We start from the raw sequence: 27,498 nt of genomic DNA, 5'->3' as shown, positions 1-27,498 counted from the left end.
GTCCCCAGTAAGTGCAGATGTCTCTGTGTATCATGCATGGAAAGGCTATCTCAAGACATCTCACATTAACGTGATGCCTTACAGAAGCATATTGCACTCAAGGATGCAATATTATAGAACGAGACAATATGCTGAATAGAGTCAGACATTTCATCTTGCTTATGTAAAAGAGTTTTCATTAAAATCCCCAGCTGACTTCCAAAAATATTGTATGCTTCTAGAATAAACTGAAGAGTGGATGGAATTGTGAAATACCATGCAAGACAAAAAACACACACACTGCTGCTTTCAACTATTTATTTACCAACTCAGAATAATTCTTCATCAAACGGAAGTCTCCACTGAGACCCCAGAGCAAAAATACACACACACAGTACCAACCTACACTCACATATGTAACTCAGCTCAAATTCCAGAGGACACTATGCAATATATAGGAATAGGCTTTAAATAACATACCACATGATTATCAAAGTTTAAAGCAGCATATGCTAAAAACCTTGGCAAAAGCACTAGCTGGAAGCATCACAAGGAGGCAAAAGCACTAACCACAAACCTAAACTCCCCTATTGGTAGTCCCCTCCCTTATAGAAATGTGGGAGAAGGACCTCTCTCCCAGCATGATAAGGAAACCCCTTCTCCTTATGAGGGAGAGTTTTGTATGAAGGCCCACAACAGGAGTTCCATGTGTTCCCAGTTCTGTGTATTTGGAGACAGCTGCTAGTGGAGTAGGTCAGCTCTGCTGAATCCTCTCCCTCCCTTCAGAAATGTACAGGGCTAAGCAAAACTAACTACTGCAGTAAATTAGGGTAGGTCTATACTTACCTCCGGGTCCGGCGGTAAGCAATCGATCTTCTGGTATCGATTTATCGCGTCTTGTCTAGACACGATAAATCGATCCCGGAAGTGCTCGCCGTCGATGCTGGTACTCCTGCTCCGCGAGAGGAGTACGCGGAGTCGACGGGGGAGCCTGCCTGACGCGTGTGGACCCGCGGTAAGTTCGAACTAAGGTACTTCAACTTCAGCTATGTTATTCACGTAGCTGAAGTTGCGTATCTTAGTTCGAAGTGGGGGGTTAGTGTGGACCAGGCCTTAGGCTGCTGTCCCTCTCCATTACTGGAAAAATCCCTTTGAAGAGGGGTTCTAGACTAGAGGCAGCTGACATGTGAGGAGGCTAGCAGAGGATCATGGGAGCTGGGCAGCAGTGCAGCTGGAAGATGCCTCTGCATGGGTGTCTCAGATACTGTGGGATGGGAACGTAATACGGGTCTGGCACGGACAGAGGAGTTCTGGCAGGAAATTGAGACTTTATTTCCTTGCCCCAGGATCAGGGATCCAGGGTGGCCAGTGTTACAAGGGAACTCTCCCCTGAAGACAGGAGAATCCACAAGGAACTCCATACACTGAAATTTGAAGGGTACCCCTCTACCCTATGCAGACTATTTCCAATTAGAGGTGAATGGGTCACAAAACAGGATTTTCAAAAACGGGAGCCTAAAGTTAGGCACCAAAATCCATATTTAGACATGTAATAAGTGGCCTGATTTTCAAAAGTCCTGAATACCCAACACTTCCCACTGAATATTTAGGTCTCGGTTAACTAACTCACACATAAGAGAAATAAGGAAAAGTGCTACTGCTTAGCACATCTGCTTTAACCTGGGAACTTTGCTAAGCGTTGTCGAGCTTGTGTCAGACGTTTAATTCTTTCTTTCACATTTTTCCTTTCAGTGGCAGCATCTTTCTTCTCAAGAAGAAGAATGCTGAACTTATCTTTATCTTGCAAAAGTTGCAACATTGCATTCTGTAACTTTTCAGTGTAGTCCTGGAGGACGTAGGACTGAATAATCAAAGGAATTTGAGTGGAGAGACGATTGCCTGCACCCTAAGAAAAAAGAAGATTATCGATAGGATGATGCATCAATAGTCAAGGATATATGAGGGAAACACAGAAAATAGGATTCTGCAATTTTACAAGTGATCATTCCACTTAGAGACTTTCTAGCTATTAGGCTGGGAATATAAAAGTATAGTTAATTAACTCCCTTTCATGTTGAGGTTATGACTTCTCAATGTTACAACACTCCTAGCAATAGGGCACACTATTATACCTGGCAGCAAGTGGTTATTCTATAGCTTACTGCAAATCGTGAACAGTAATGGGAACAAGGGCCAAAAAGCAATGACTACAACTAGGGATATTTGAACATTTGTTGTCCATAAAGGTCTTCTGTGCCCAGAACTGTTAATCCAATATTTACTCGAAGCACTACTACTTTCTTTAAAAAAAATGCTACGAGTAAAGGAATCACCCCTCTCCTTAAATTTCAGCTGTCCATTTCCACCCAGGTAATTATGTTCTACAAAGTAGGACTGATGGGGGGAAATACACAGACAAGAAACTCACCTTGAAATATGCATTCAAGTGATAAGCCATTTCATCAATGGAATACTGTTTTTGAGATGCAATAGACTTAACACGAGTAACAGCAACACCAAGAGGGAGGACTTCAGTAGTTTTTCTAATTTCCTGTAAATCCTCATGGTAAAGACTGTCCTGACAGTAAACGATGCGTTCCATTTTGAACTGATTGGCAATTACAGTTTCAGCTTCCTCCTCTTGTTTTTGTTTTATGTCTTCAATTCTAGTCTGTGATTTAAAAATAGAAGACGAATCAATAGAGCAGACCCAATACCACCCAACAATTTATAAAGCGACTCACGACTCTTAAGCATCCATTCAAATGTATCTACTTCCCCAAAAGAAGCAACAGTCAGCACTGACCTCAGTCTGTAGAGGCAAAGGGTCCAATCATGACAAAGGTGTTATTAGACACTCACTGAATCATCAACCCCTGCTCAAAAAACAGCTGTAGAGCATTTTCCACTCTAAGCATAGATCCAGATACAACCTACATTGTATCTTTGACTGTCAAGGCAGACATGAGATACCAAGCTGACTCAATACAGCTTTCCTCTGCTAGACAACAAAGCCACCCAGAACAACAAGCCTCAGTGATTTCATTCGCAGGCTGCACAAAGCTGTAGTCAGCTTGGCTGGAAATGCAGAGGGGCAATAGACTAATCTGAGCCCCCCCACGTCATTACTAGGTTAAGCTCATCCCACAAACACACACTCAGGAGCAGGGAGATTCCCACTTTTGAAGTCAGATGCAAAGAATGAAGCTATACTACCACCCTGAGCCTTTCAGACCACACTGAGAATGCAGATGGAGTGAGCTGGCAAAGCAGCAGCTGCACCTTCCACCCAAGTCTTTGTGACACCTTCAGAGTCAGGAATCTCCTCTATGATTAAATTATGCATCTATTAACAAACAATCTCGCATTGAACGAAACTAAATAAAGTCAAGGTCTCTGCTAATTGTGCTTTGTATACCTGAGGCAAGACCTCATAGGACAGACTAACTGCCAGCCTACATGTGAAGATTGCTGTCAAAGGGAGAATTGGTGGGACAATCAGGGAACCAAAGTCCTACAAACTATGCATCCAGTGGGACTTCATGAGTTTACCTGTGATTCTGGTCTCAGCATAATTCTGGAATAACTCTATGGAGGCCTGTGAAGTTACACTTGTGTAAAACCAGTTAAGTGAGATCAGAATCAGGCCCCATGCCATCAAGCTCATAGCATTATTGTTCAGCACCCTCACTTTTATAGATCTATTGCTTCACTATGTCGCTTTACACCATTCGCTGAATACAGTGGTAGACATTTTACCAATCAGTGGGAAGTTATACAACTAGACAATAGATTGACCAAGAGTAAAGATAGTTCTAAGCACATGCAATTAATGATGATTTAGGTATAAGATATCATAAATCAGTGGCTCTCAACTTTTCCAGACTACTGTGCCCCTTTCAGGAGTCTGATTTGTCTTGTGTCCCCCCAAGTTTCACCTCACTTAAAAACTATTTGGTTACAAAATCAGACATAAAAATATAAAAAAAAAGTGTCAGAGCACACTAGTACTGAAAAATTGCTCTCATTTTTACCATATAATTATAAAATAAATCAACTGGAATATAAATATTGTGCTTATATTTAAGAACATAAGAATGGCCATACTGGGTCAGACCAAAGATCCATCTAGCCCAGTATCCTGTCTTCCAACAGCGGCCAATGCGGGGTTCCCCAGAGGGGATGAACAGAACAGATAATCATCAAGGTGATTCATCCCGTCGCCCATTCCCAGCTTCTGGCAAACAGAGGTTAGGGACACCATCCCTGCCCATCCTGGCTAATAGCCATTGATGGACCTATCCTCCATGAATTTATCTAGATCTTTTTTTAACCCTGTTCTAGTCTTGGCCTTCACAACATCCTCTGGCAAAGTGTTCCACAGGTTGACAGTGCATTGTGTGAAGAGTATTTCAGTGTATATAGAGCAGTATAAAGAAGTCATTGTCTGTATGAAATTTTAGTTTTTCTGACTTTGCTAGTGCTTTTTATGTAACCTGTTGTAAAACTAGGCAAATAGATGAGCTTATGTACCCCCCAGAAGACCTCTGCGTACCTCTAGGGGTACATGTACCCCTGGTTGAGAACCACTGCCATAAATAGCCCCTTACCTTAGCTTCTCTGAAAAGATAGAAAAAGTTCTCAAAGTGTTGCATGGCAATTTCAGTAAAAGTTTCTCGTACAAGCTCTAAAAAGAGAGAGGAGGAATAACTATAATTTCATGTTATCAGCATAAATATAAGAACTGTATGAGTCATTAACAAATTGGGTTCAGCTATAGCTTAAATCATGTTTTAATTTGAAAGTTTCTTGGTTTGTGCATTTCTATTCTGTGTGGGTGATGGTTTTGTGATGTGTATTATTTTGTGTTCCAGGCGGTTATAAATGTTTTCACTTGCAAATAAGTTGAATAAAAATATTTAAACTTAATTATAAACTTTAAGTATTTTCAGTTCATTCTCCTTTGAGGCCCTAGTCTAGCAAAACTCTGTTAACACATTCTTATCTTTAAACACTTGAGTAGTTCAATCCATTTGGGGATTTGGAACCTGAGTATGGAAGACTTGTAGCACTGCTACTAAAATCATATTGAGTCCATGGGTCCTGTGGATATTATAATGGCATTTGCACGAAACAGAGTAAAATGAATTTGACACTTCCACCAAAATTATCTGCATTATACTTCCACAGTTTGTAGCAATATATTGCTACTTTAAATTTGATACAATTTTAGTGATAACTCTCTAATCCAGGGGTAGGCAACCTTTCAGAAGTGGTGTGCTGAGTTTTCATTTATTCCCTTTAATTTAAAGGTTTCATGTGCCAGTAATACATTTTAACATTTTTTAGAAGGTCTCTCTCTCTATAAGTCTATATTATATAACTAAACTATTGTTGTATGTAAAGTAAACAAGGTTTTCAAAATGTTTAAGAAGCGTCATTTAAAATTAAATTAAAATGCTGAGCTTATGCCGCCAGCCTGCTCAGCCCGCTACCAGCCTGGGGTTCTGTTCACCTAGGCCGGCAGCTGGCTGAGCGGGGCCTGCAGCCGGGACACCGGCTGGCAAGGGGCCGGCAGCCAGGACCCCAGACCTGGGGGCGGGAGGGTTCAGGGGTCAGGGCAGAGGGCTGGGGGTGTGCAGGGCAGAAGACTGGGTGTGTGTGGGGGTTCAGGGGTGAGGGCAGAGGAGGTGTGGGGGGGTACAGGGCAGAAGGCTAGGGGTGGGGGGGTTCGGGGTCAGGGCAGAGGGCTGGGGGTGTGTGGGGGTACAGGGCAGAAGGCTGGGTGTGGGGGAGTTCAGGGGTCAGGGCAGAGGGCTGGGAGTGTGTGGAAGTGCAGGGCAGAAGGCTGAGTGTGTGGGGGGGGGTTCAGGGCAGAGGGCTGGGGTGCTCGGCTCGTGGGGGTGCTCCCAGCCCCCTGCCCTAAGCGGCTCATGGCAGGGGGCTGGAAGGGATATACCCTGTTCCAGCCCTTCCCCAAGGTCCCGTCCCTACCTCTTCTCTGCCTCCTCTACAGAGCAGCGAGCACGCTGCCACTCATCCCCCTCCCCCTGTCAAGGGCCATCAGCTGATTGGCGGCAGGGAGAGGGAGGAGGAGGGGCAGGAAAGCACCACGCTGTGGGAAGAAGTGGGGGAGGAGGGAAACTTGGCTGCCGCAGGACCAAGCTTCTGCCTCCTGCCCCCGCAGGGGAGAGCGGTGGGCGGGGGGGCTGAGTGGGGCTGGGGGCTGGGACCGCGGCAGGAAGCAGCGTGCCACTCAAAATGGGCTTGCGTGTCGTGTTTGGCACGTGTGCTGTAAGTTGCCGACCCCTGCTCTAATTTATACTATTCTCCTACTTACATTTAAAAATATGATTTGGTATTTATGGTCTCAGTGAAAACATTTGCATTTGTATATTTGATTTGAAGCAGTACGTGGGAGGACTGAATATTTCAATATTTTACCAGTTAGCTACACTCCACAAGTTGTAATTACCAACATTCTGATTGTAGCCCCAAAACTCATCTGCCCCCTAAAAACTTTCCATATGAATTAAAGCTAAGTGGTTATAAAAGCAGCTAAGTGAATATGGTCAAAGTTTATGGCAAACTCAGTGAATGAAACTCACCAGTCACTGTCTTCAGTATCATGATAGCTGGTGATTTCAGCAGCACAATTTGTTGTTTCACAATGGCCTCAAATGTCTTGTAATTGACAAAACCTGGGAGCTCTCTTCCACGATAGTGATTTTCAAAGCCCCACACTTCTTCTTTCATAATTTCTTTTACTACAGCAGTGAAAACAGCACTGTTATTTCTAATAATTCGAGATGTGTTTGTTTTTATACTAAAATCTATGTGAAAAGGCCTGGATTTAATAAGTGCCCATATGGAGCCCCATTGATTTCACTAGGGCTCTGGGCACTCACAGATGTCTGTCTGTCAGACAGGGCCTTCCTTACCCATACACAAAGTACACAGCTCCGTAGGCACCAGGAAATTTGGTGCACCACATTTCCTGGTGCCCTGCGCAGCTGCATACTGCTCCGTCCCTGCCCTGCCTCTTCCCACCTCTTCCCCAAAGCCCCCGCCCTGCTCCACCCCTTCCTCACCCCTTCCCTGCCCCAGCCCCACCTCTTCCCACCCCTGCTCCTTCCCAACCCCGTCCCCACTCCCCTGAGGACAGCGGACAGGACTGGGCCTGCACTCACTGGTGGCGGGAAGTGCAGCGGCCCGGCCCCAGCCATGCCGCCGGTGAGTGCTGGGGGGTGGTTTCCCCTGTCCCCCAAGCCATCCCCGCTCCCCCCCACGGAGGGACTGCGTAGGGCCCCAGAATAGCTAGGAACGGTAGGGTTACCATATTTTGAGTGTCCAAAAAGAGGACACTCCACGGGGCCCCGCCCCCAGCCCCGCCTCTGCCCCCGCCGCAACTCCACCCCTTCCCCAAAGTCCCTGCCCCAACTCCGCCCCCTCCCCTGCTTCCCGCGAACATTTGATTCGCGGGAAACCTGAATCAGGCAGCAGGTAAGCTTGGGAGATGGGGGGAGGAGGAGGTGCGGCCCAGTCTGGCCCCCCCGGCGTCTCCAGTCTGGCTCGGCTCGGGCCCTGGGGTGCCGGCCCCGGGCCAGCCCCGGCCAAGCACCCCCGGCCCAGCACCGCTGGCCCCGGCCCGGCCCCCGGCCCAGCACTCCCGGCCCCGCATGTCCCGATTTTCCCCGGACATGTTTGGCTTTTGGGGATTTCCCCCCGGACGGGGATTTGAGGCCCAAAAAGCCGGACATGTCCGGGAAAATCTGGACGTATGGTAACCCTAAGGAACGGCCCTGCTGTCAGCGCAGAACAACTTTCAGGCCAAGTGCCAACATTTGGTGCTTACCTTTCAGTGTACTGTTATTAATATGGGATTCCCATTCATTAAAGAACTTGCGAACTTTTGTGAATAGTCTTTGTTTTGTTTTATCAGTTACAATTTCTTCTCCTTGCACTGAATTCATGATGTCCTGGTTAAAGAGTTTGAGTTTCTGTAAAGAGACAGGAAATTGTCAGTTAAACAACACTCAGGGGACTAAATTCAGACCCTGAGCTGTTTGCAATGATACATAACCCAAACTTTGCAGCAGAGAGGGGAAATGCTGAAGCAAATGTTACACACTGCTCCCTGCAAAACTATGGAATTCACACTCTGCAGGTTGCCTGTAGCTCCAGCTGTGGAAGTGACATTCTGAGATGCAGTCGGAGCTCATAGGCTGTGTATTTCAGCACAGTAGTGCTCAGACTGCATGGCCTATGACCTGCTGCTGATCTGAGGACATTGAGGTTCAGTGTTTAGGGCAAGGAGGTGGCCTAGGGTTCTATTCCCAGCTCTGCCACTGACTTGCTGTGTGGTCTTGGGCAGGTCACTTCATTTCTCAGGGTCTGTTTCCCTCTCATCCTTTGTTTGCCTTGTCTATTTAGGTTGCAAGCTCTTCTGGGAAGCAAATATCTTTTAGTCTGTGGATGTACAGTGCTTAGCCTAATGAGGTCTTGATCTCAATTTGGGCTGTCCTAGATGCTCCGGTAATACAAATGAATAACAATAATCCTCCTGGTTTCCAGCAGCTAAATTTCATCAAAAGAAACTAAAAATATATTGGAGACTAAACAAATTTATTTGAGCATAAGCTTTTGTGGGCTACAGCCCACTTCATCGGATGCATGTAGTGGAATATAGAGTAGGAATATATACACACACACACACACACACACACACACACACACACACCGATAACATGAAATAATGGGTGTTACCATACACACTATAAGGAGAGTGATCAGTTAAGGTGAGCTATTATCAGCAGGAGAGAAAAAAAAGAACTGTTTGTAGTGGTAATGAAAATAGCCCATTTCCAGCCACTGACAAGGAGATGTGAGGAACTGTAGGGGGGGGGGAAATAAGCATGGGGAAAAAGTTTTACTTTGTGTAATGACCCATCCACTCCCCGTCTTTATTCAAGCCTAATTTAATGGTGTCCAATTTGCAAATTAATTCCAATTCAGCAGTCTCTCGTTGGAGTCTGTTTTTAAAGTTTTTTTTGTGGTAATATTGGCCACTCGATTACAGACCTAAAAGTCGCACTATTACCACAAAAAAAAATTTAAAAACAGACTCCAACGAGAGACTGCTGAATTGGAATTAATTTGCAAATTGAACACCATTAAATTAGGCTTCAATAAAGACGGGGAGTGGATGGGCCATTACACAAAATAAAACTATTTCCCCATGCCATTTTCTTCCTACTCTATTTTCCACTACATGCATCCGATGAAGTGGGCTGTAGCCCACAAAGCTTATGCTCAAATAAATGTGTTAGTCTCTAAGGTGCCACAAGTACTCCTGTTCTTTTTGCGGATACAGACTAACACGGCTGCTACTCTGAAACCTAAAAATATATTGAATACTTCCCTAATGTTGTTTTTCCATGTAAGCAATTGCTGTAGCAGAATGCCGTGTTATTCTGAATGTGAGTGGAAGTGATGCACAAGGCAGTCTCTGTATTAAAATATAGCCACGCCGGATTTAAAGTTTGAGAAGCTCTGTTTTAGCGCACATCCCTGATCCCTACTCACTGCTGGGATTGTTTGAGAAGTGGCTGTGAAGGGGTAGTATGGGATTACCTGGGCTGGTTAGAATACAGGTGGAAAACAATGTTGCTTTTAAAAATCACTGAAATTTTGTGCAAAATATTATGGCCTTGTAAATATGGAATACAACTACTTATTCTTGATTTCTATTACGCCTTTGCCTACTACAGCATCTTCTATTACCAGTGACTTTCAGTGCATTGATATAATTAATGCAACCAAATGTAATTTACCCATTGTATTATCAAAGCTGACATTGATAAAACAGGAACAATCTTATTTTTAATCTGGTTTATTTTATTGGTGAGTAAATATTCTGTATTTATGAAGACCGGGAATTGAGAGTAATGCTCATGGCCTAGTTCTCCTATATTAAGAAAAGTGCATATGGATGTATCTGTAGTTAGTGATTTCATTAAGCAACACACTGAGTACGCAGCCTAGAAAGAGAGACCAACTTGCAATATCCACACAATTCCAAATGCTAACCAATGGTTTTTATGCAAATGAGTTACCAGATCCATATTTATACTCACATCTACTAGGAAGAGCATCTGCTCTTCTACTGATTCTGGCACACCTTTGCCATATTTTTGTAGCTTGTTGTTTGCCACCCGGAGTTTGTCCTTTATCTGATTTTCTAAAGTTGGTAGTGATTTCTGTGGGGGAAAAATAATAGAATCATAGAAATGTAGGGTGGGAAGGGACTTTACGAAGCCATTAAGTCCAGCCCTCTGTCCAGGACCAAGTAAACATAGACCAACCCTGACAGGTGTTTGTTCAACCTGTTGTTAAAAACCTCCAGTGATAGTAATTCCACAACCTCCATTGGAAACCTGCTCCAGAACTTGACTATCATTAGAATTAGAAAGTTTTTCTTAATATCTAACTTAAATCTCCATTGCTGCATACTGAGCCCATTGCTTCTTGTCCTATCTACATTGGACATGGAGAACAATTGATAACAGTCCTTTTTATGACAGCCCTTAGCAGATTTGATGACTTACCAGGTCCCTCCTCACTATTATTTTCTCAAGACTAAAAACATAGCCAGTTGTTTTGGTTTTTTTTAAACCTTTCCTCATAGGTCAGGTTTTCTAAACCTTTTATCATTTTTGTTGCTCTGCTCTAGACTGCCTCCAATTTGTCCACATCTTTCCTAAAGTTTGGTGCTCTGAACTGGACACGGTACTCCAGCTGAAGCCTCTCCAGTGCCAAGTAGAGAAGGACAATTACCTCCCATGTCTTAAATATGACACTCCTGTTAATACACACCCGAAAGATTTAAGCCTTTTTTGCAACTGCATCACGTTGTTGACTCATATTCAATTTGTGATCCACTATAACCCCCAGATCCTTTACAGCAGTACTACCACCTAGCCGGTGATTCCCACTTTGCAGTTATGCATTTGTTTTTTCCTTCCTAAATAAAATACTTTTTACTTGTCTTTATTGAATTTCATCTTGTTGATTTCAGACCAATTCTCTAATTTGTCAAGGTCATTTTGAATGCTAATGCTGTCCTCCAAAGTACTCGCAACCCCTTCTAGCTTGTTGTCATCCACAGATTTTATAAACACACTTTCCACTCCATTGCCCAAGTCATTAACAAAAATATTGAATAGTACTGGACCTAAGACTGACCCCTATGAGGCCACATTAGATATGCCTTTCCAGTTTGACAGCAAACCATTGATAACTACTCTTTGAATACGGTCTTTCAATCAATTGTGCACCCACCTTATAGTAATTTCATCAAGATGACATGTCCCTAGTTTGCTTATGAGGATGACATGTGGGACTGTGTCAAAAGACTTACTAAAATCAAGATATACAATATCTACTGCTTCTCCCCTATCCACTATGTCAGTAACATTGTCAAAGGAGGAAATTAGGTAAGTGTGGCATGATTTTTCTTGACAAATCCATGTTGGCTATTTCCGATAACCCTATTATCCTCCAGGTGCTTACAAATTGAAAAGAAATAAAACAACTGGTAAGATGGTCCCAAGTAAAAGGTTTGATTTTTCTTTAGTGAGGGGGAAAAAAACCAAAAAAACCCCCCAAAAGCCCTTACATTTTAAAAAAAGTTTTAAATGTATAATACCACATGGAACAATTATAATTTTCTACTAGCGATTTTCTGAAGTGAATTCTGGGTCATCACTAACCTACAACTGAAAGTGTGAATTGTCACTTGGTATTAACAAGATGAGGCAAAAATGTTTTTATCCGCAACCCAATCTAAGAGAATAGTGTGCAAAACCTCTGATTAGCCAAGACTATTTTATCCATATATAAGGCATTGACATAAAACTTGTATGCATCTCCTAATCCCTGGTTTAAATCAGGGGATACATATAAAAATGTACCTAATGCTTCTTAAAGATCTGTAAATTGCTTTATGCTAAACCAGGGGTCGGCAACCTTTGGCACGCGGGTTGCCAGGGTAAGCACCTGGCAGGCCGAGCCGGTTTGTTTACCTGCCGTGTCTGCAGGTTCGGCCGATTGCAGCTCCCACTGGCCGCGGTTTGCCGCTTTAGGCCAATGGGGGCTGTGGGAAGCCGCGGCCAGCACATCCCTCGGCCCGTGCCGCTTCCCACCGCCCCCATTGGCCAGGAGCGGCAAACCGCGGCCAGTGGGAGCTGCGATCAGCCGTACCTGCGGACGCGGCAGATAAACAAACCGGCCCAGCCCGCCAGGGTGCTTACCCTGGTAAGCCGCATGCCAAAGGTTGCCGACTCCTGTGCTAAACCATTAGCTAAAAATATGAATTTATGAGAAAAGGTCTTCTTTATATTTATTTCTTTTCTACAAGCTAGTTAAGGTTTCAGAAAGTTCTGACCTGCTACTACACCGCTTAAATAAATATCTTGGCAAAAGAGCCAAACAATATTTGCTCCTTTGTGTGTTCACCAAATAGTTTTTTAAAGAGCCAGTAGTCCAGGTTTGCTAACTTACATTAATGTGCTCTATCAGTTCCTGCGTAAGTTTCTCTGCCAAAAGTGGGATAGTAGCTTTTCTTTCTTCCAAAAGAATACTGAAACAGATTAAAGAATACAATAAATAATATCATCCCAAAGAATTCCTTCTTTCATCCCAAAGGATTCCAGAGTACTTCACTACAGTACAGATACTGACCGATCTGGCCAGTTATATACATACTTACTAATAGTATTAAAAACGGTCAAATTATTTCTTGCAAGTGTGCAAATAACATTTCCAGCATGAATTTTTGGAGAAATAAAATGGACCTAGGTGCTCTCAGAAAACTTTATCTGTGACCAAGACCTTCTACAGCAGAGGTGGGCAAACTATGGCCCTCCTGCCCGGCCCTGAGCTCCTGGCCTGGGAGGCTAGCCCCCAGCCCCTCTCCCCTGTTGTTCCTCCTCCCCCGCAGCCTCAGCTCACTGTGCCGTCAGCGCAATGCTCTGGGCGGCGAGCTCCTGTCAGGCAGCACGGCTGCAGAGCCGCGGCCTGACCTGGTGCTCTGTGCTGCGTGGTGGCATGGCTGGCTCCAGCCATGTGGCACGGTTGCCTGTCCTGGGGCTCTGGGCAGCCCGTCTGTAGCGCCGCCAGCTACCGGTGCTCCAGGCAGTGCGGTAAGAGGGCAGGGAGCACAGAGGGTTGGATAGAGTGCAGGGGAATTTGTGGTGGTAGTCAGGGGCTGGGGGTGTGGATAGGGGTCGGGGTGGTCAGAGGGCAGGGAAGGGGGGGTTGGATGGGGTGTCATGGGGCGGGCAGGGATTCCGGGGGCGGTCAGGGGACAGGGAGGAAGGGGTGGTTGGATGGGGCAGGGGTCCTGGGGGGGCAGTCAGGAATGAAAGGAGGGGTTGGATAGGGTGGCGGGGGGCAGTCAGGGGTGGAGGTTCCAGGGGCTGTCAGGGAACAGGGAGCAGGAGGGGTTGGATGGGGCAGGAGTCCCGTGGGTGCCCCCCCATCAGGGGGCGAGAAGGAGGGGGGGCTGGGCCACGCCTGGCTGTTTGGGGAGGGCACAGCCTGCCCTAACCAGCCCTCCATACAATTTCAGAAACCCGATGTGACCCTCAGGCCAAAAAGTTTGCCCGCCCCCATTCTACAGCATCTGTGATCCTCAGGGATGATGGAGCTATCAAAGACCAGGGTGAGATTAATGGAACTAGAGAGAAAGCCTCCTGAGCCGATAGTCATCAGTGGTGGCATTCCCTTCAACAAGAGCTGAGAGCAACTACAAATCTGGCTGCTCTGGAGACAAAAATGAAAGCTCTCCCACTGTTCTTGTAGAACTAACAATAAGAAATAATTAATTAATAACCATTTCACTCTGTTCCTGAAATGGAAGAAGAGAAGCAGGACACAGGTTTCTCTTCAAAGCAGTGTAGCCTATTGGATGGAGCACTGAACAGGGACTTGGAGGATGTAGATAGAGCTGGGTGAAGTTTTCCATGCAAATCATTTTTTTTGTTGAAAAATGTAGATTCGGGTTCGCTGAAGCAATTGGTGAATTCAGGTCAACTTTGGCAAATTGTTGCAGTCAAATTTTAAAAAAGTCTGGAAATGTCAAAAAGAAATTTTTTGGAATTTTTGTTTCCGAAAAATATTTTGTTTTGGAATTTCACTCAATGTATTTTTAAAAAATTATAAAAAAGATTAAAAATGCTCCAAAACAAATATTTTGTTTAATGTCGAATGTTTTCAACTCATTCATTTTGTCAGGAAAAAAAATTGGCCACGGAATTAAAAAAAATCAGTTATTGGTGCAGGACTAGACTTCAGTTCTGTTCCTGACTTTGCCATAGGCCTCCTGGGTGATCTGGGGCAGGTTGCTTCATTGTTTTCTGCCCCAGTTTCCCCATCTGTAAAATGGAGAGGATACTGAGCTACTTTGTAAAGCGCTTTGAGATCTACTGATGAAAGTATTAATAAGATGCTGATTATGACATTGTCTGTTCTTGGGAAGAGGAAGAAAAGAGGATTTTAGGTCTGTGTATAGGCCACCCATGTGGATTTATGGAATTTTGTATGGTGCTCACACACCACAATGATGAACAGATTTTTGTCTAGCTGGTGGTGATGAATGAAAAGATTATTTTTTTATTCAGGCAGCTGGGTGCAGACAGGACTGTAGTTGTCTTTTGCACTTTAATTCCCAGGCTAAGTGTGCAACCAGATCTGGGCTGCCTCACAGTCCTGGCCTGGTTTAACCAGTCCTGGGTGGAACACCTGCCAACACAACATCAATATTAGCACTGAGAATCACATTGTTTAGCTAGGTTCTCAACTACTCCAACTACAAGTGTATCAAAAGTCTCCACGCCATTGTCAGTGAACTACTTCTGTTCCTGAATGAGTGAATTTACTCTGTTCTATATGCACAACAACACACGGCTAGACTGTAACTTCAGGCACAATGCTAAACTAGAGGTTGTGTGTAAGCTGCACCTCCCCAGGAGGCATTATAACCCAGAGACACACCGCTGAGTCACAATTCCTCCCCTGCTTCCGCCTTCTCCTCCGCGGGTGGTAATTTACGGATGGCCATAACCACAAGTGAATTCCTGTCTATCCTGGCCAGTAAGGTGATAAAGCCAAGGCACCACTCACCTGCTCCAGTTGGGGTGTAAGCAAGCAAGTACCTCCACTTACTCCTGTGTGCTTGCACCCAAAGCCTGAAGAGCCCACGTAGAGGCATATACCTTCTCCAGCTACTTCCCTTTGTGCATGCATAGTCCAACTCATAATGTGTCCCAATGACTGCTTTTAAGCATTGCATAGATGTATAAAGGCATGCATTTACTCAATTTTCTGTGATTTTTTTTTTTAAAAAACCTCTTAATAGGGAAAAACCTGTCCAATATTCAGTGTGTATTGATTTTAAAGCTACCTAAAATATTCATGCTCCTCAAAGAATTCTCTCTCTTTCTGAATTGCAGAGGCCAGTGTCAAGTTGTCATGGATGTCTTGCTGCCCACGACATTTAACAATCAAGTAGCCCTTCCTTAGGGGGATGCTGAGATTTCGGACAATGTCAACTACATTGCTCTCGGTTCCCTTGTCGACCAAATCAGGTTTTGTGAGAATCCCTGTGGAGTGACAAAAGAATTACTGTATTTAGAGAGGTGACACACTTTATAGATGGAAGCACCACTCGTGCTGCCACAGTTAGGACTGAGCTGACTTTTGCATTTAAAGCAGGGATCCAATCTCCCCCCCCCTCCAAATCACAGAATTTACTCTCTTTTTTTAAAGAATTTATAAGCAAATTGGTTAGTTGATGAATTAAAATTATTTTAAAATGGGTCCTTAAGAAATTTAACACTTAGTGTCCTATATTATCTGATATCCTGAATAATCTCGGTAAAGGAAAAAAAGACAAATTCTAATGTGTCTTTAAAAATCAGTTTAATTTAACCTGGGGACACTAAAGTGTCTCAGTTATAACCATATAGCTTTTCCATGGCGTCTCTACAGGTCAGATTTAAGGTTGTTTGGGTGCCTTACCTGTGGATTTCCATACCCTAACATATTTGTATTTCTTCTAAGTTTAACCTTATCTCTGAATTTCCTTGGTTTATAATGCTTGTTTTTTGGATAATTACATCAGTGTAATCTTTACTTACTGTAAATTACTGATCTCTTCGCCCAACCTGAACATAGCTTTAGTCTGGGAATTTGTGTGTGTGTATATATAATTATCCACACACAGGGCCAGATCCTCAACTGGTATAAATTGGAGTAGCTCCATTGAAACAGAGGATCTGACCCACTGTCTAATATACTTCTTTTTGAATACTTGATGTTTACTACCTTATTAATGCACTATGAATGTAGCACACTTGCACCTATGTCCTCTTTCCATAGATTTCTATATACTACACTATATATTTTAAAGAACTTGTGAGGGCTAAATGCCATGGAGTGCCCAGGAAAGGATTTTCACACAAGAGTATATTCTCCTTGGAGAGTCACTAAAATAAATTCCCAAATGATTCTAGGCTCACAAAGTATCAGAACAGATATTTGCAGGAACATTTTACAGAATAGGATAATGCTCATAAATTCGGGGGCAGGGGTTGGTCGCTCCTTTAGCCATTTTCCCCTAAAGCATTTGTGATTTTTTTACCTGAAATTCAGATTCTGAAACGAAGCATTGATAGGAAAATCTTGTGTGGATTTCAGATGATAGCAAGCCCATCACCAAAATACAAATCTTTCGTTCCTTTGCTGCTTTCCTATGATTCTTTTAGCAACCTGGGTAACTGGTAGAAAATGCTCAACCTCTCCAGTGTTTATTACTGAACATTCTTTGCAAGTACAATGACTTTTTGCACAACCCAATCCCATTTTCTTTTTAAATATATGCATCTTTACTTACCTAGAGTTCTCTCCCCCTTAGGGTCCACCTCTTTAGCCATCCTTAGGGCCTCTGTAGTTGCAATATCCACATTACTTGGTACCACTACCAGATTTATAGTTTGTTGCTTACAAATATACTTTTTAATTAGATTTATGATCTGTAATGAAATAAGAAATGTAATAAAAGTGTATTACTTCACATAGGCTGTGGTAGGTAAGTCCTATTACAAGTGGTAGGTTTGGTTCTTCTAGAGTTCATAGCTTTCAAAGGAATTTAGCTCCCCCGCCCCCTGAATAATTGCCTAGGTGTATTATGGTGTTTTTTCACTTGCCTCAAAGCACTGAATACTGCCGGAGGCACTGGATATAACTTATTGGTTCAGTGGTTTGGGTCCAGTACTGCAAAGTTTATGTTCCTAAAACAAGCTGGCTTGTGGTCAGATTTGCTAGCATGACATTAGTATTACAGATGTGACTATGGGATGAAAACTTACATGAGAATTTTAGAAGAACACAATACAGCTTGAAATCTTATCATCTAAAGGTAAAATTAAATGTGTTAATAAATATATGTAAACATACTGCATTTGACCAACTTGGACAACATCGTTTAAAAGCACAGAATAAGATTTATGATGGTCTTATTGTAATAGGTTAAGTCAAAGCAGGTACACTTAGAACTAAATTAGGAATGATTAAGCAACATCAAATTTTAGCTTTTTATGATGCTATTGAAAACTTGAAGATAACAAGTCTCACAATTTAATGTTTAGGCCCAGATCCTGAGCTGCAGCTCAGGAGGTGGATGAGTGCAAATGAGTTTAACAAACTTGTGTATCCCCTCAGTCTTGGGGCTGGTAGTCAGTGGACTGATACTGAGCATAAATTAGGGTAGCCTCAGAGGTGCTCTATTTTATACCAGATGCCCATGGCCTCAAAGGACCATGACTCTCAGGGGTTGCTGGGGCATAAGGAAGCCCTGAGCATGCCATTTTCAGATGTGCACCTTCTCTTCCCATGCATTTAAAATACTGTTTTGAAAGAGACAATGAGAAGTCATTTGCCTCAGTGTAAATGTCAGAGGGTCATTACAAAAATAAAAAAACACTAGATCAAAAATTTCAGTGAAGCCACACAAAGTAATTTCTGCAGGCTGACTATCATCCTCATCAGTGTTTGAATCAGAAAAGCTTTCTAGACCATTTTTATTTCTTCCCCCAGAAATGCAGAGTCAGCTTTTGGGACATCACTGAGGATGTAAAGATCAGATGCTCTCAATTCTGGTTGAGTCCAAGGGAGATTTTGAATGGACAGAAAATCTAACAACCACCTTCTCCTTCAATTAGGATAGAGTAGGGAAAAGGAAGGATGGAAAATAAAAAGGAAAGCTGGAGGAGAATTAATGGGGATGGGCAGGAATGCGTTGGTGAGATGGCCAGGGCTCTACCTTCACTATTTGCCCGAGAGCTTCTGGTAGCAAGTCCATTGCACCTTACGCTAGCATGTGCTAGGAATTTGTAATCCCTGTAACCAGCTCTGCTGAAACCTCTGCAAGGTGAACACACACACACACACACACACACACACACACACACACACACACACACACACACACACAGAGTTCCATTAGAGCACAAAGACATTTTCAAACAAATATTATTGTCTACAGAATCTAGATTTTTCCCCCCTTTTGTATATGGCACATCCTTCTCAATGCCAGCACTTCCTCCACTAAAACCCTATTTTGTTATATCTTAATTCTTCTTGGTAAATTATATATCTGTCTGTTCTGTGCCATCATTAAGCAGAAGATTATGCAGATCAAGACACTTATTTCTTTTGCCATCATTTACCAGTTTCCCAGTCTAGAATTGCTTCATACTTTACCTGATTTCCAATGTCTTTTGGCTGATTCCCCACAGCCACCCTAGCAATCCCTGGCAGATCAATCAGTGTCAGATCTGGAACATTTGGGGAGCTAATTTCTAGGGAAATTAATTCTTGGCTAATGCCCACTCCTTCACCAGCCATTGCATCCTGGGCTAGAGGAAGGAGACACAAAAGCAAAGATTAGACGCTCGTCACGGAATTTAGACTAGAAAATGACATGGATTAAGAAAAATCCTATTGCTAAATTTATTTCTATATAAAATGTGGTCTCAGAAAAGTTATCCCTTCATTTTAGCTTTGAAAGAAGATTTATAAATATAGTATAAAATAATAAAAATTAGTCTTCATTTTTTATACTGTAAAGGACAACAATATCCAAGACTTGGCCCAGGGAATAGCAAATATCAGCCTCAACAAACAGGAGTGTTAAACCACAAGTTTGCTGCTAATCTGTCAGCATCCAGCATAAGTGTATGTCTGGCTTGAAGCACAGAGTAGAGCTGGGTGAAATTTTTCACACATTCTTTAAAGCGAGAAATGTAGATTTGGTGACACCAAAACAGTTCACAAATTCATGTCAATTTCACAAAATTGTTTCAGCTAAAAATACATAAAACAAATTTCAAAACAAAACTCCCATTTTATTTCAAAACCATCCAAACGGCTGATATCAAATAAACAAGTTTCGAGTTGGTTGAAAGGAAATGTTTTATTTGACCTGAAACAATTTTTTTCCCCCAATTCACTGACAATTTTCAGTTTGACCCAAAACAAGATTTCTCCCCTCCCCCAAAATCACCACTGAACCAATAAATCTGTTATTTGGCCAGCTCAGCAGGGAGCCCACTTGCAAATGTTACTTATTGTAAGCACTATGCACTTATGGAGCCATAGAAAAGCATAAGTGATGATAATGTCTTAACTAGGCACAAACATCCAGAACAGAAGAGTGAGAAATCCCCACTTTTTATGATGCCATTGCAAACACAGGCCTCAATCCTGCAATACGCTCCTGTGCCCACACAGACATCATTGCAGAATCAGGGCCACAAGGAAATACAAGATTCAAAGCATGTTATTTACGTCCCAGGTTACATTTACCTTTCCTTATTTCTTTTTCCACTTCAGAGGGACCATTCAATTCTTGGTTTATCTCCAAGTAAGTAATTTTTCCTTTCCATTCCTGCGTGCAATGCACTTTCTTCAGTTTGAGCTCTAAAGGACATCTGGTAACAATACCTATCAAATTAAACAAACATAAAGCACTAGTCGAGTATGAAGAATGAAACACGTTTCCCTCCTCTTTGGAAGCCATTGAAATACAGTACCAACATATTGTCTTTAGCTGATTTTCAACATGTATCATATTCAAAGGTACTACTACTACTACTTTGCCATTACACAATAGTAGGACTCAAATGTAATGTTCATTGCAATAATAGTCTTTCCACTGGAGTTCAAGGACCTCTAGAGTAGGCTCTTTGTGCTCTTCATCTGAAGAACTCAAAGCTCATTACATAGGTGTGTAAATATATTGCAGTTATCCTCATTTTGCAGAAAGGGGTACCTGAAGATCAGGGAAGTGAAGTGAGTTGTACAAGGTCACATGAGAAGTCCCTGGCAGAGCTGACAACATAGCCCAGGTCTCCTGCCTTGCAGCCCCATGTTCAGTCTCACAGATCACAGGCTCCCCCCCATTTCAAAGCAGTCCTCCAGCACCTTTACAGAACAACACACCACTGTGACCCAGGGAAATGTCAGATTTCGGATATGAAAAGCTGAGAGGTAAATTCTTACCACTGCCTCTAGGAAGAGCGACTCCGGACAGGGCTTCTAGAACCGAGCTTTTTCCAGAACTCTGGTCTCCAATCACTGCAATTGCTGGCAAAGCCAGGTCCTTTTCTACTCCGAGGGCTCTCAGGGAGTCAATGAGATCAATACAGGGACGGATTTTCTCCTCATATTGACTGCACAAGGTGTGTTCTGCTTTCTGATAAAAAAAATTGCTTATAAATGGAAGAAGGACCTTGACCTCCAGTTTCAATAAAAGGTCTCTACAAATATAGACACAGTGTAAGTGATGAGATACTGTGACACCCAGTAACCAATGTTCACCACTTTTATAAGGTTATGATATATTTAGTGCAAAGTATGCCTTGAGGTATCATTTGAAAATTCATAATCTGCTAAATATCATCCTGTTGAAATGTGTGTAGCAACATTATGTGTAAAGTTGTAAGTTTCTACTGTATGATTCTTACTGAAATATGCTGTAGTTCTGGGTAACACCCACAAACCAGTTTCTCAGAGACAAAGACACACTGGTACACCAAAAAGGTGTTAAAAAGCGATCACCAGCTTAAGCAGCCATTCTCCAGCATGGGAGAAGGTATAAACAAGAAATTTATATTTTATCTCAGAGACGGTTCAAACCTTACGTATACAGAAGGCTGTATGTCTGCACCCCTGGGGGAGGGGGGGATCCTCAAAGAGGGGAGAGGAGTATAAGAATGGGAGACAGTGACTGCCACATCACCTGTCCTCCTCATATCTCTCTGCTCGCAGCATCAACAAATTCCTGAAGGAGATTGAACAGGGCGAGGGGTCTCAGGCTGGAAGGAGACCCAGCCTGTGAAATTTACTGCAGCTTATGGTGAGACAGACCTTTTTGCTTTTATAGTATTAACTTGGTAAAGTTAGGAATTAGCTTACAGTTTTATCTTTTTATTTCTTTTTTAACCAATTTGACTTTTATGCCTCATCACTTAAAATCCATCTTTCTAGAGTTAATAAACTTGATTTATTTTGTTTTATCTAAACCAGTGTACGTTAGGTTTGAAGTGTTTGGGAACCTCTACTTGAAATGATAAGACTGGGGTATAGTAATTTTCCTTTGTTGAAATGACAGACTATATATGAGCGTGTACTGTCCAGGAGGGTACTGAGCAGTAGAAGATGCACATTTCTGGGCAGCAAGGGTAGGACTAAGAATTTGCTGGTGTCACCCTGTACGTAATTCAGGAGTGGCTTACTAGAAACATTCCTATAATCCAGTGGAATGATTTTGCATGTTAAAAGCTGTGTGGGAGCAGCACCAAGGGGTGGAAGCTAAGCAGTGTAAAAGTCATCCCATGCTAGAGAGCTTGGGGGGGCGGGGTGGGGGAAGACAGCTGTCCAATGGTCCAGATTGTACCCTGGGAAACGTCACAGGTACGCAGCATTATGCCAGGAGGTTTTTTTGCAGCACTGTGCTATCAACAGCTCGGTAGTAAAAAGAGTGATTGCTACAGTGACGGATACGCCGTGAGACACTAAAATACATAATATTGGGAAGAACTGTGTATTCCATATATATATATTGTGAATAACAAAACCCACATGTCTCAATATGTCAGGCTGGGAGACTACCTCCCTCCTCGTGCCATCCCTGCTGCAGTTGAAATGTATGGAGGTGCTTCAGCTAGACCCCCTCCACCTCAGGATGAGACAGTGGGGCAGCTGGCAGGGCCTTTTCCATGAGGACCGCTTCCCTTTGGAATGCACTCGGCTCCTCCCAGCTATTTGGTTCAGAACAGTCTGATCTGTTGATATTCAGAGCACCTTGGAAGGCTCATCTTCTTAAGAGGGCTGGTGAGGCTGGGAAGATTACTCAAGGGGTGGGTGAGGCATTGGGAAAATGGGGGAGCCCTTTTAAGCTGTTTCATCATTCTTGTCTGTGGATTCTCTTTGTATTGATTCCATCGGTACTAGTGTTTTTAATTGCCATTGGAGATGCCTAATGCATCAGATAGGCACCCCTCGTCAATTTGTAGACCCAGATACATAAAGTAGCTCTGTATAGCCACACATCTCTGACACAAGGACAGTGTGGCATTTCTGTACAGATAAACAAGTCAAATACCAACCAATAGTGCTTTATAAAGGGCACTCACATTTCTCTGCTCCCAAAGCTCTAACATGGCTGTGCCCATCCCATTCATAGACTTAGACTTTAAAGTCAGAAGGGACCATCGTGATCTAGTCTGATCTCCTGCACATTGCAGGCCACAGTCCCTGCCCCACCCACTCCTATAATAGACCCCGCACTTACCAGCCTCACACAATCCCTTGCCTGAAAACCTCCCTGCTTATACCCCAATAATTATTTTAAGGTATTTCTCTGAATTTCAAAACAACTCCAACTTTGAAGGCTCATATGGAGATTATTTGGTGGCTTTTTCTCCACCCTTCTCTGATGAGCTTCCCTAAGTGACAAGGGACATGACAGAAAGGGGGCACACACTCATTCTAGTGCATTACGCTGCACAGTTAGATCAACACTGAGAGGTTCAAAGACTGTTAAGCAGCCTTCAGAAGTGCCCACAGTTATCGTCACCTACTAACTATTCAGCTGCCCAAGTGAAATGAGTTGGGGATTGCCGTCCAGCCCCCGACTGGTGTCCACCCCACAAAAGCAAACACCATGACTGGCACGGTTCTCTAGTTAGCATTCTCATTGGAGGGGCCTAAGTTGGAATCGTCATAGAAACTGAATGACTGTTTTACCCTGAGAGGCAGTCCCTGCAGAAAAGGGCTGGGATACATTGGCAAGGCCTTCTGGGGAAACGTATGCTGCTGCTGTTAGTGCCCACAGGGTAACTGTTCTGTGGCTAAAAGCATTTCAGTCACTAGGGCTGTCATTCCAGCACCTTCCACAAGCACTAACAAGAACTGACAATACTGTGTAGTTACTGCACATACCAAAACAGATTTTTTTTAAAGCAGATACCCAAAGTGAGCTTGAAGACTCAAGCATTTTCTGTGTATAATTAATTGCATTTCTCCTACACAGCAGGAAAATAGCAAAAGTTCTTAAATAGCATGCACTGGGACTATTAACAGTTGGGGCTAAAGCTGGGCTTGCCTAGTGCAGGCGTGCTGGGGATGTGCAGGGACGGAGAACCTTGTCAGTCACCCAGAGCACCCACTTGGGACCGTGGCAGAACGCTGAGATTAGTGCTCCTGGGAACAGCAGTAAGAGAAGAGGGCTCGCTAGCACAACTGGCACGACACAAGGGATCGTGACCAGACCAGTTGGTGAGATGGCCAGGGCTCTACCTTCACTATTTGCCTGAGAGCTTCTGGTAGCAAGTCCATTGCACCTTACGCTAGCACTGCTACTCAGCATGCTCCTTTCTCTAGCGCTACCTGAGGCATTCGGCCTGCATCAGCTCTGCCCAAACAGAACATTCCAGAGCTTCTCTGCTTGGAGGCACAGCTCTGCTCCTGCCTCCGAAGCTCTCCAGAGAGGAGGATGTACGCATATACCTAATTCTCACAAACCTCGTCGACTGATGATGAAACCAATGCCCAATACTATGTGCGTAGTTAATACAGCAGATTTCAGTGGAGCTATGCCCACAGTACACCAGCCAAATATCTGGTCTTGTATTCCATCAAAACGATGGCTGTATAGTCCTTGCAAATGTTAGTGTATGGTCCTCCAAATATCTATTTGTCACTCACCTGTGCTTTGTTATTCACCATGGGAGATGGGCTTTTTTTTCTCTCCCTTGACATATTTCACTGGAGTCTTTGGGATGTCTTCCTAGGATAAAAATCAAGTCATTAGGCCTTACAGAAAATATGGCCACATTTCATAATCAAAAGAGCATTGTTAATTTAGCTCATATACCAAGCTGCTAAGGTCTTATTAGGCCAGATGCTCAGCTAGTGTAAATTAGAAAGCTCCACTGAAATCAAAACACCAATTTACATCAGCTGGTGGTAGATCTAGCCCATTGTCTCCAACCTTACTCGACTAAATGAGCAGAAGTGGAGTAAATATTTAAGTTCTAATTAGTTCTACCTAAACTGTTGTTACACAGCATACTTCATTTTATAAACAAGTTCTTTGGGCCTACTGCATAATCTTAGTCCCCCAGAATTATCAGGCTTAACCACTGAACAACAGTGAGCAACTCTGGCCGTTATCAGCAGTGTCTTGGGAAGATCATAGGTTCTTTTATTGCTTCCTCCCCATAAGATATAGTAAACTAGGCCAAAATTAGGACCTGTAGTAAGAATCCATATATCAAGATTTATGGTCCACCCAAATAAAGTTAACAGCACCAGCCATCATGATCATCATAAGAAATAAAACATTTACTTTGCAGCTACAAACAGGGTTTTTTTTTTAGAAAGCTGGATATACCATAACATTCCTATTAACAAATCTCAGTTTCTTTTGACAAAATATAATCTCACACACACATAAGCTATCACTTGATCCAATGAGGACTAATAAATTTAAAATTCTTAGCTACATTGATTTATATCAGTTGAGGATCTGCACCCCCTGCCCCCCCACTTTTTTTAAAAGGAAGCTTACTACCTATTGTGACAGACCCAGACCAGTGGGGTATAGGAGTCTGGTAGAGGGCAAATATACTGGTCACTGGATGAGTAGTTTTCTGTTCCCTGAGTGACCAGAGCAGGGGCAGCACTAGAGTAATCAGGAACCTGCTAGAACCAGTTAAGGCAGGCAGGCTAATCAGGGCACCTGGGTTTTAAAAAGGAGCTCACTTCAGTTTGTAGTGTGAGTGTGAGGAACTGGGAGCAAGAGACACAAGGAACTGAGAGGGTGTGCTGCTGGAGGACTGAGGAGCACAAGCGTTATCAGACACGGTGAATCTCTGAGGCAAGAAAATCCGCCAATAAGTGCAGGACCCATCAAGATAGAGGAGGAACTTTGTCACACTGGTGTCAGAGGTGGGATCTTGGGGTGCACAGCGTGCCAGAAGAAGGAGGGTGATTAAAAAAAAAAGGAGAGGATTTATTTTTTTTTCGCCACAATGGATGATGTAGTGCGGGCACTGATACAAGCTATGGTGGCCCAGCAGGAGGCTACCTGTGTCCAGGCAGCCGCCCAACAGGAGGCAGTGTGGCTGCAGCAAGAGACTAATTGCCTGCTGATGGACCAGGCTGCTCAAGACCGAGCTATGTTGCGGGAACTGGTAAACCAGATAAAGTCCCTTACAGAGCTGAATCGCGGCCATGATGGGACGCAGCTCATACGGGCGAGCCATTGGCTGCAGAAAATGACACGGGAGGATGATGTAGAGACATACCTTCTGGCCTTTGAGAGGACAGCCCTACGGGAGGCCTGGCCTTGAGATCAGTGGTCTGGTATCCTTGCCCCATTCCTGTGTGGGGAGGCCCAGAAGGCCTACCATGATCTGTCTGAAGAGGCTGCGGCAGACTACCCCCAGCTGAAAGCAGAGATCCTGGCCAGATCTGGAGTAACGACAGCAGTGCGCGCCCAGCAGTATCACGGTTGGAGGTACGAGGAAGACAAAACCCCGTGGTCCCAATTGTATGACCTCATCCATCTCGCGCAAAAGTGGTTGCAAACAGAGTCCCAGAGTCCGAAAGAGATACTAGCGGTTCTGGTCATCGACCGATACATGAGGGGACTACCACCTGAGAGCCGTGGTAAGCGCCACTGGGACCCTGCACTCTGGACCCCCTCCCACAGCATAGAGTCCCCTCCCAAACTCCCTACCAGAGCCATATTCCCCCCATGTCCCTCCCATCCCCGGCCCCACCCCAGAGCCCACATCCCCAGCTAGAGCCCTCACCCCACCGCTCCCCAACCCCCTGCCCCAGCCCAGAGTCCCCTCCCGCAGCCAAACTCACTCCCAGAGCCCACCCCCCATACCCCAACCCCAGCTCTGAGCCCCCTCCTGCACCCTAAACCCCTCATCCCTGGTCCCACCCCAGAGCCTGCACCCCCAGCCAGAGCCCTCACCCCAAATCCCTGCCCCAGCCTGGTGGGTGAGGGAGGGTGGGGGACAGCAAGTGACGGAGTGAGGGGAGATGGTGCAAGTGGGGGTGGGGCTTCAGAAGGGGCAGAGTAGGGAGTGGGTCGGGGTGTTCGGTTTTGTGCGATTAGAAAGTTGGCAACCCTATCTGGTCTTACTTATCTCCGTCCTTCTTTTCTCTGACCGAACTTAGGGAAACTAAACTAACCTCCCAGTGCTAGAATTGCCAAAATCTTTGGTTCCCAAGAATATTACCTTTATAGTTAAGGACCAGTCATTATCTTTTGCCCTGTATTTTTAGGCTACTAGCAGACAGGGTAGTATTTAAAGCAAAACAGAAAATTTTATATTATTCCAGTGAAACAACCTCTATGCAACTCTTGCTTCAAAATCCTATGCAGTGGCTCCTGTACCACTGCCAAATGGCTACATATGTAAAAAACAATCTCTAGCAGTACAATTATTGACACAAACTTTTAGGTTATTATACAAGTGAGGAGAGGTACAAAGAGCTGTGGTAGAAAATAAGTCTCCTACTTACATCTTACTTATTTCAGAAACTGTCAGAAATCTGGCAGCTCCAATCATTCTTTCTTGGTGTAATGCTTAGTTGGCCAAATTCTGATATCGGTTACACTGGTGGAAATCGGGTGTAACTCTACTGAACTCAGCTGTGTTTCTCCTGATTTTTCACTGGTGCTAGCAAAAGCAGCATCTACGTCACTAACTCTCCGCAGCTTCCTCGACAGCAAATAGCAGAAACGAAACTAACCAGGAGGCGTGTTCTCAGCATCACTGCGCAGGGCACTCACGGTCTCCTACACCTGTGACATAATGCTGTAATACACCCAGTAGAAGAGGGCAATTCCTGGTAATCACAGTAATGTTTTCT

At 43.9% G+C, this 27,498-nt stretch overlaps 1 protein-coding gene across 2 annotated transcripts; it reads right to left on the bottom strand.

The window, feature by feature from the left end:
• Positions 1–289: 289 nt before the first annotated feature.
• Positions 290–27,498, bottom strand: LOC128849097 (interferon-induced GTP-binding protein Mx1-like). 2 transcript variants are annotated; one of them, XM_054049464.1, is made up of 14 exons: positions 27,148–27,498; positions 24,310–24,391; positions 20,602–20,794; positions 19,906–20,043; positions 18,802–18,956; positions 16,934–17,072; positions 15,443–15,641; positions 12,541–12,619; positions 10,116–10,238; positions 7,835–7,979; positions 6,588–6,746; positions 4,590–4,666; positions 2,408–2,650; positions 290–1,885 (listed from the first exon to the last, which is right to left on the bottom strand). In XM_054049464.1, exons 2-14 carry the CDS (start codon positions 24,361–24,363, stop codon positions 1,655–1,657), a joined length of 1,935 nt encoding a protein of 644 aa, XP_053905439.1. In that variant the 5' UTR covers positions 24,364–24,391; positions 27,148–27,498; the 3' UTR covers positions 290–1,654. The 2 variants fall into 2 exon arrangements, with proteins under 2 accessions (XP_053905439.1, XP_053905435.1); XM_054049460.1 differs by lacking the exon at positions 27,148–27,498 and adding an exon at positions 25,914–26,299.

This window comes from Malaclemys terrapin, chromosome 1, assembly GCF_027887155.1.
Source record: "Malaclemys terrapin pileata isolate rMalTer1 chromosome 1, rMalTer1.hap1, whole genome shotgun sequence".
Taxonomy (NCBI): Eukaryota; Metazoa; Chordata; order Testudines; family Emydidae; genus Malaclemys; species Malaclemys terrapin.
The sequence above is the reverse complement of the archived record's forward strand: the minus strand, read 5'-3'. Positions and strand labels throughout refer to the sequence as shown.

Bases quoted from the DNA above. Each gene is read 5' to 3' on its own strand.
- LOC128849097 (XM_054049464.1), bottom strand. From the start codon at position 24,363: ATGTCAAGGGAGAGAAAAAAAAGCCCATCTCCCATGGTGAATAACAAA. The intron at 18,957-19,905 runs GTAAATGTAACC...TCCTTCCTCTAG, and splicing joins GGAAAAAGAAATAAGGAAAG to CCCAGGATGCAATGGCTGGT. The intron at 15,642-16,933 runs GTAAGTAAAGAT...GTCACTCCACAG, and splicing joins TAAGGGGGAGAGAACTCTAG to GGATTCTCACAAAACCTGAT.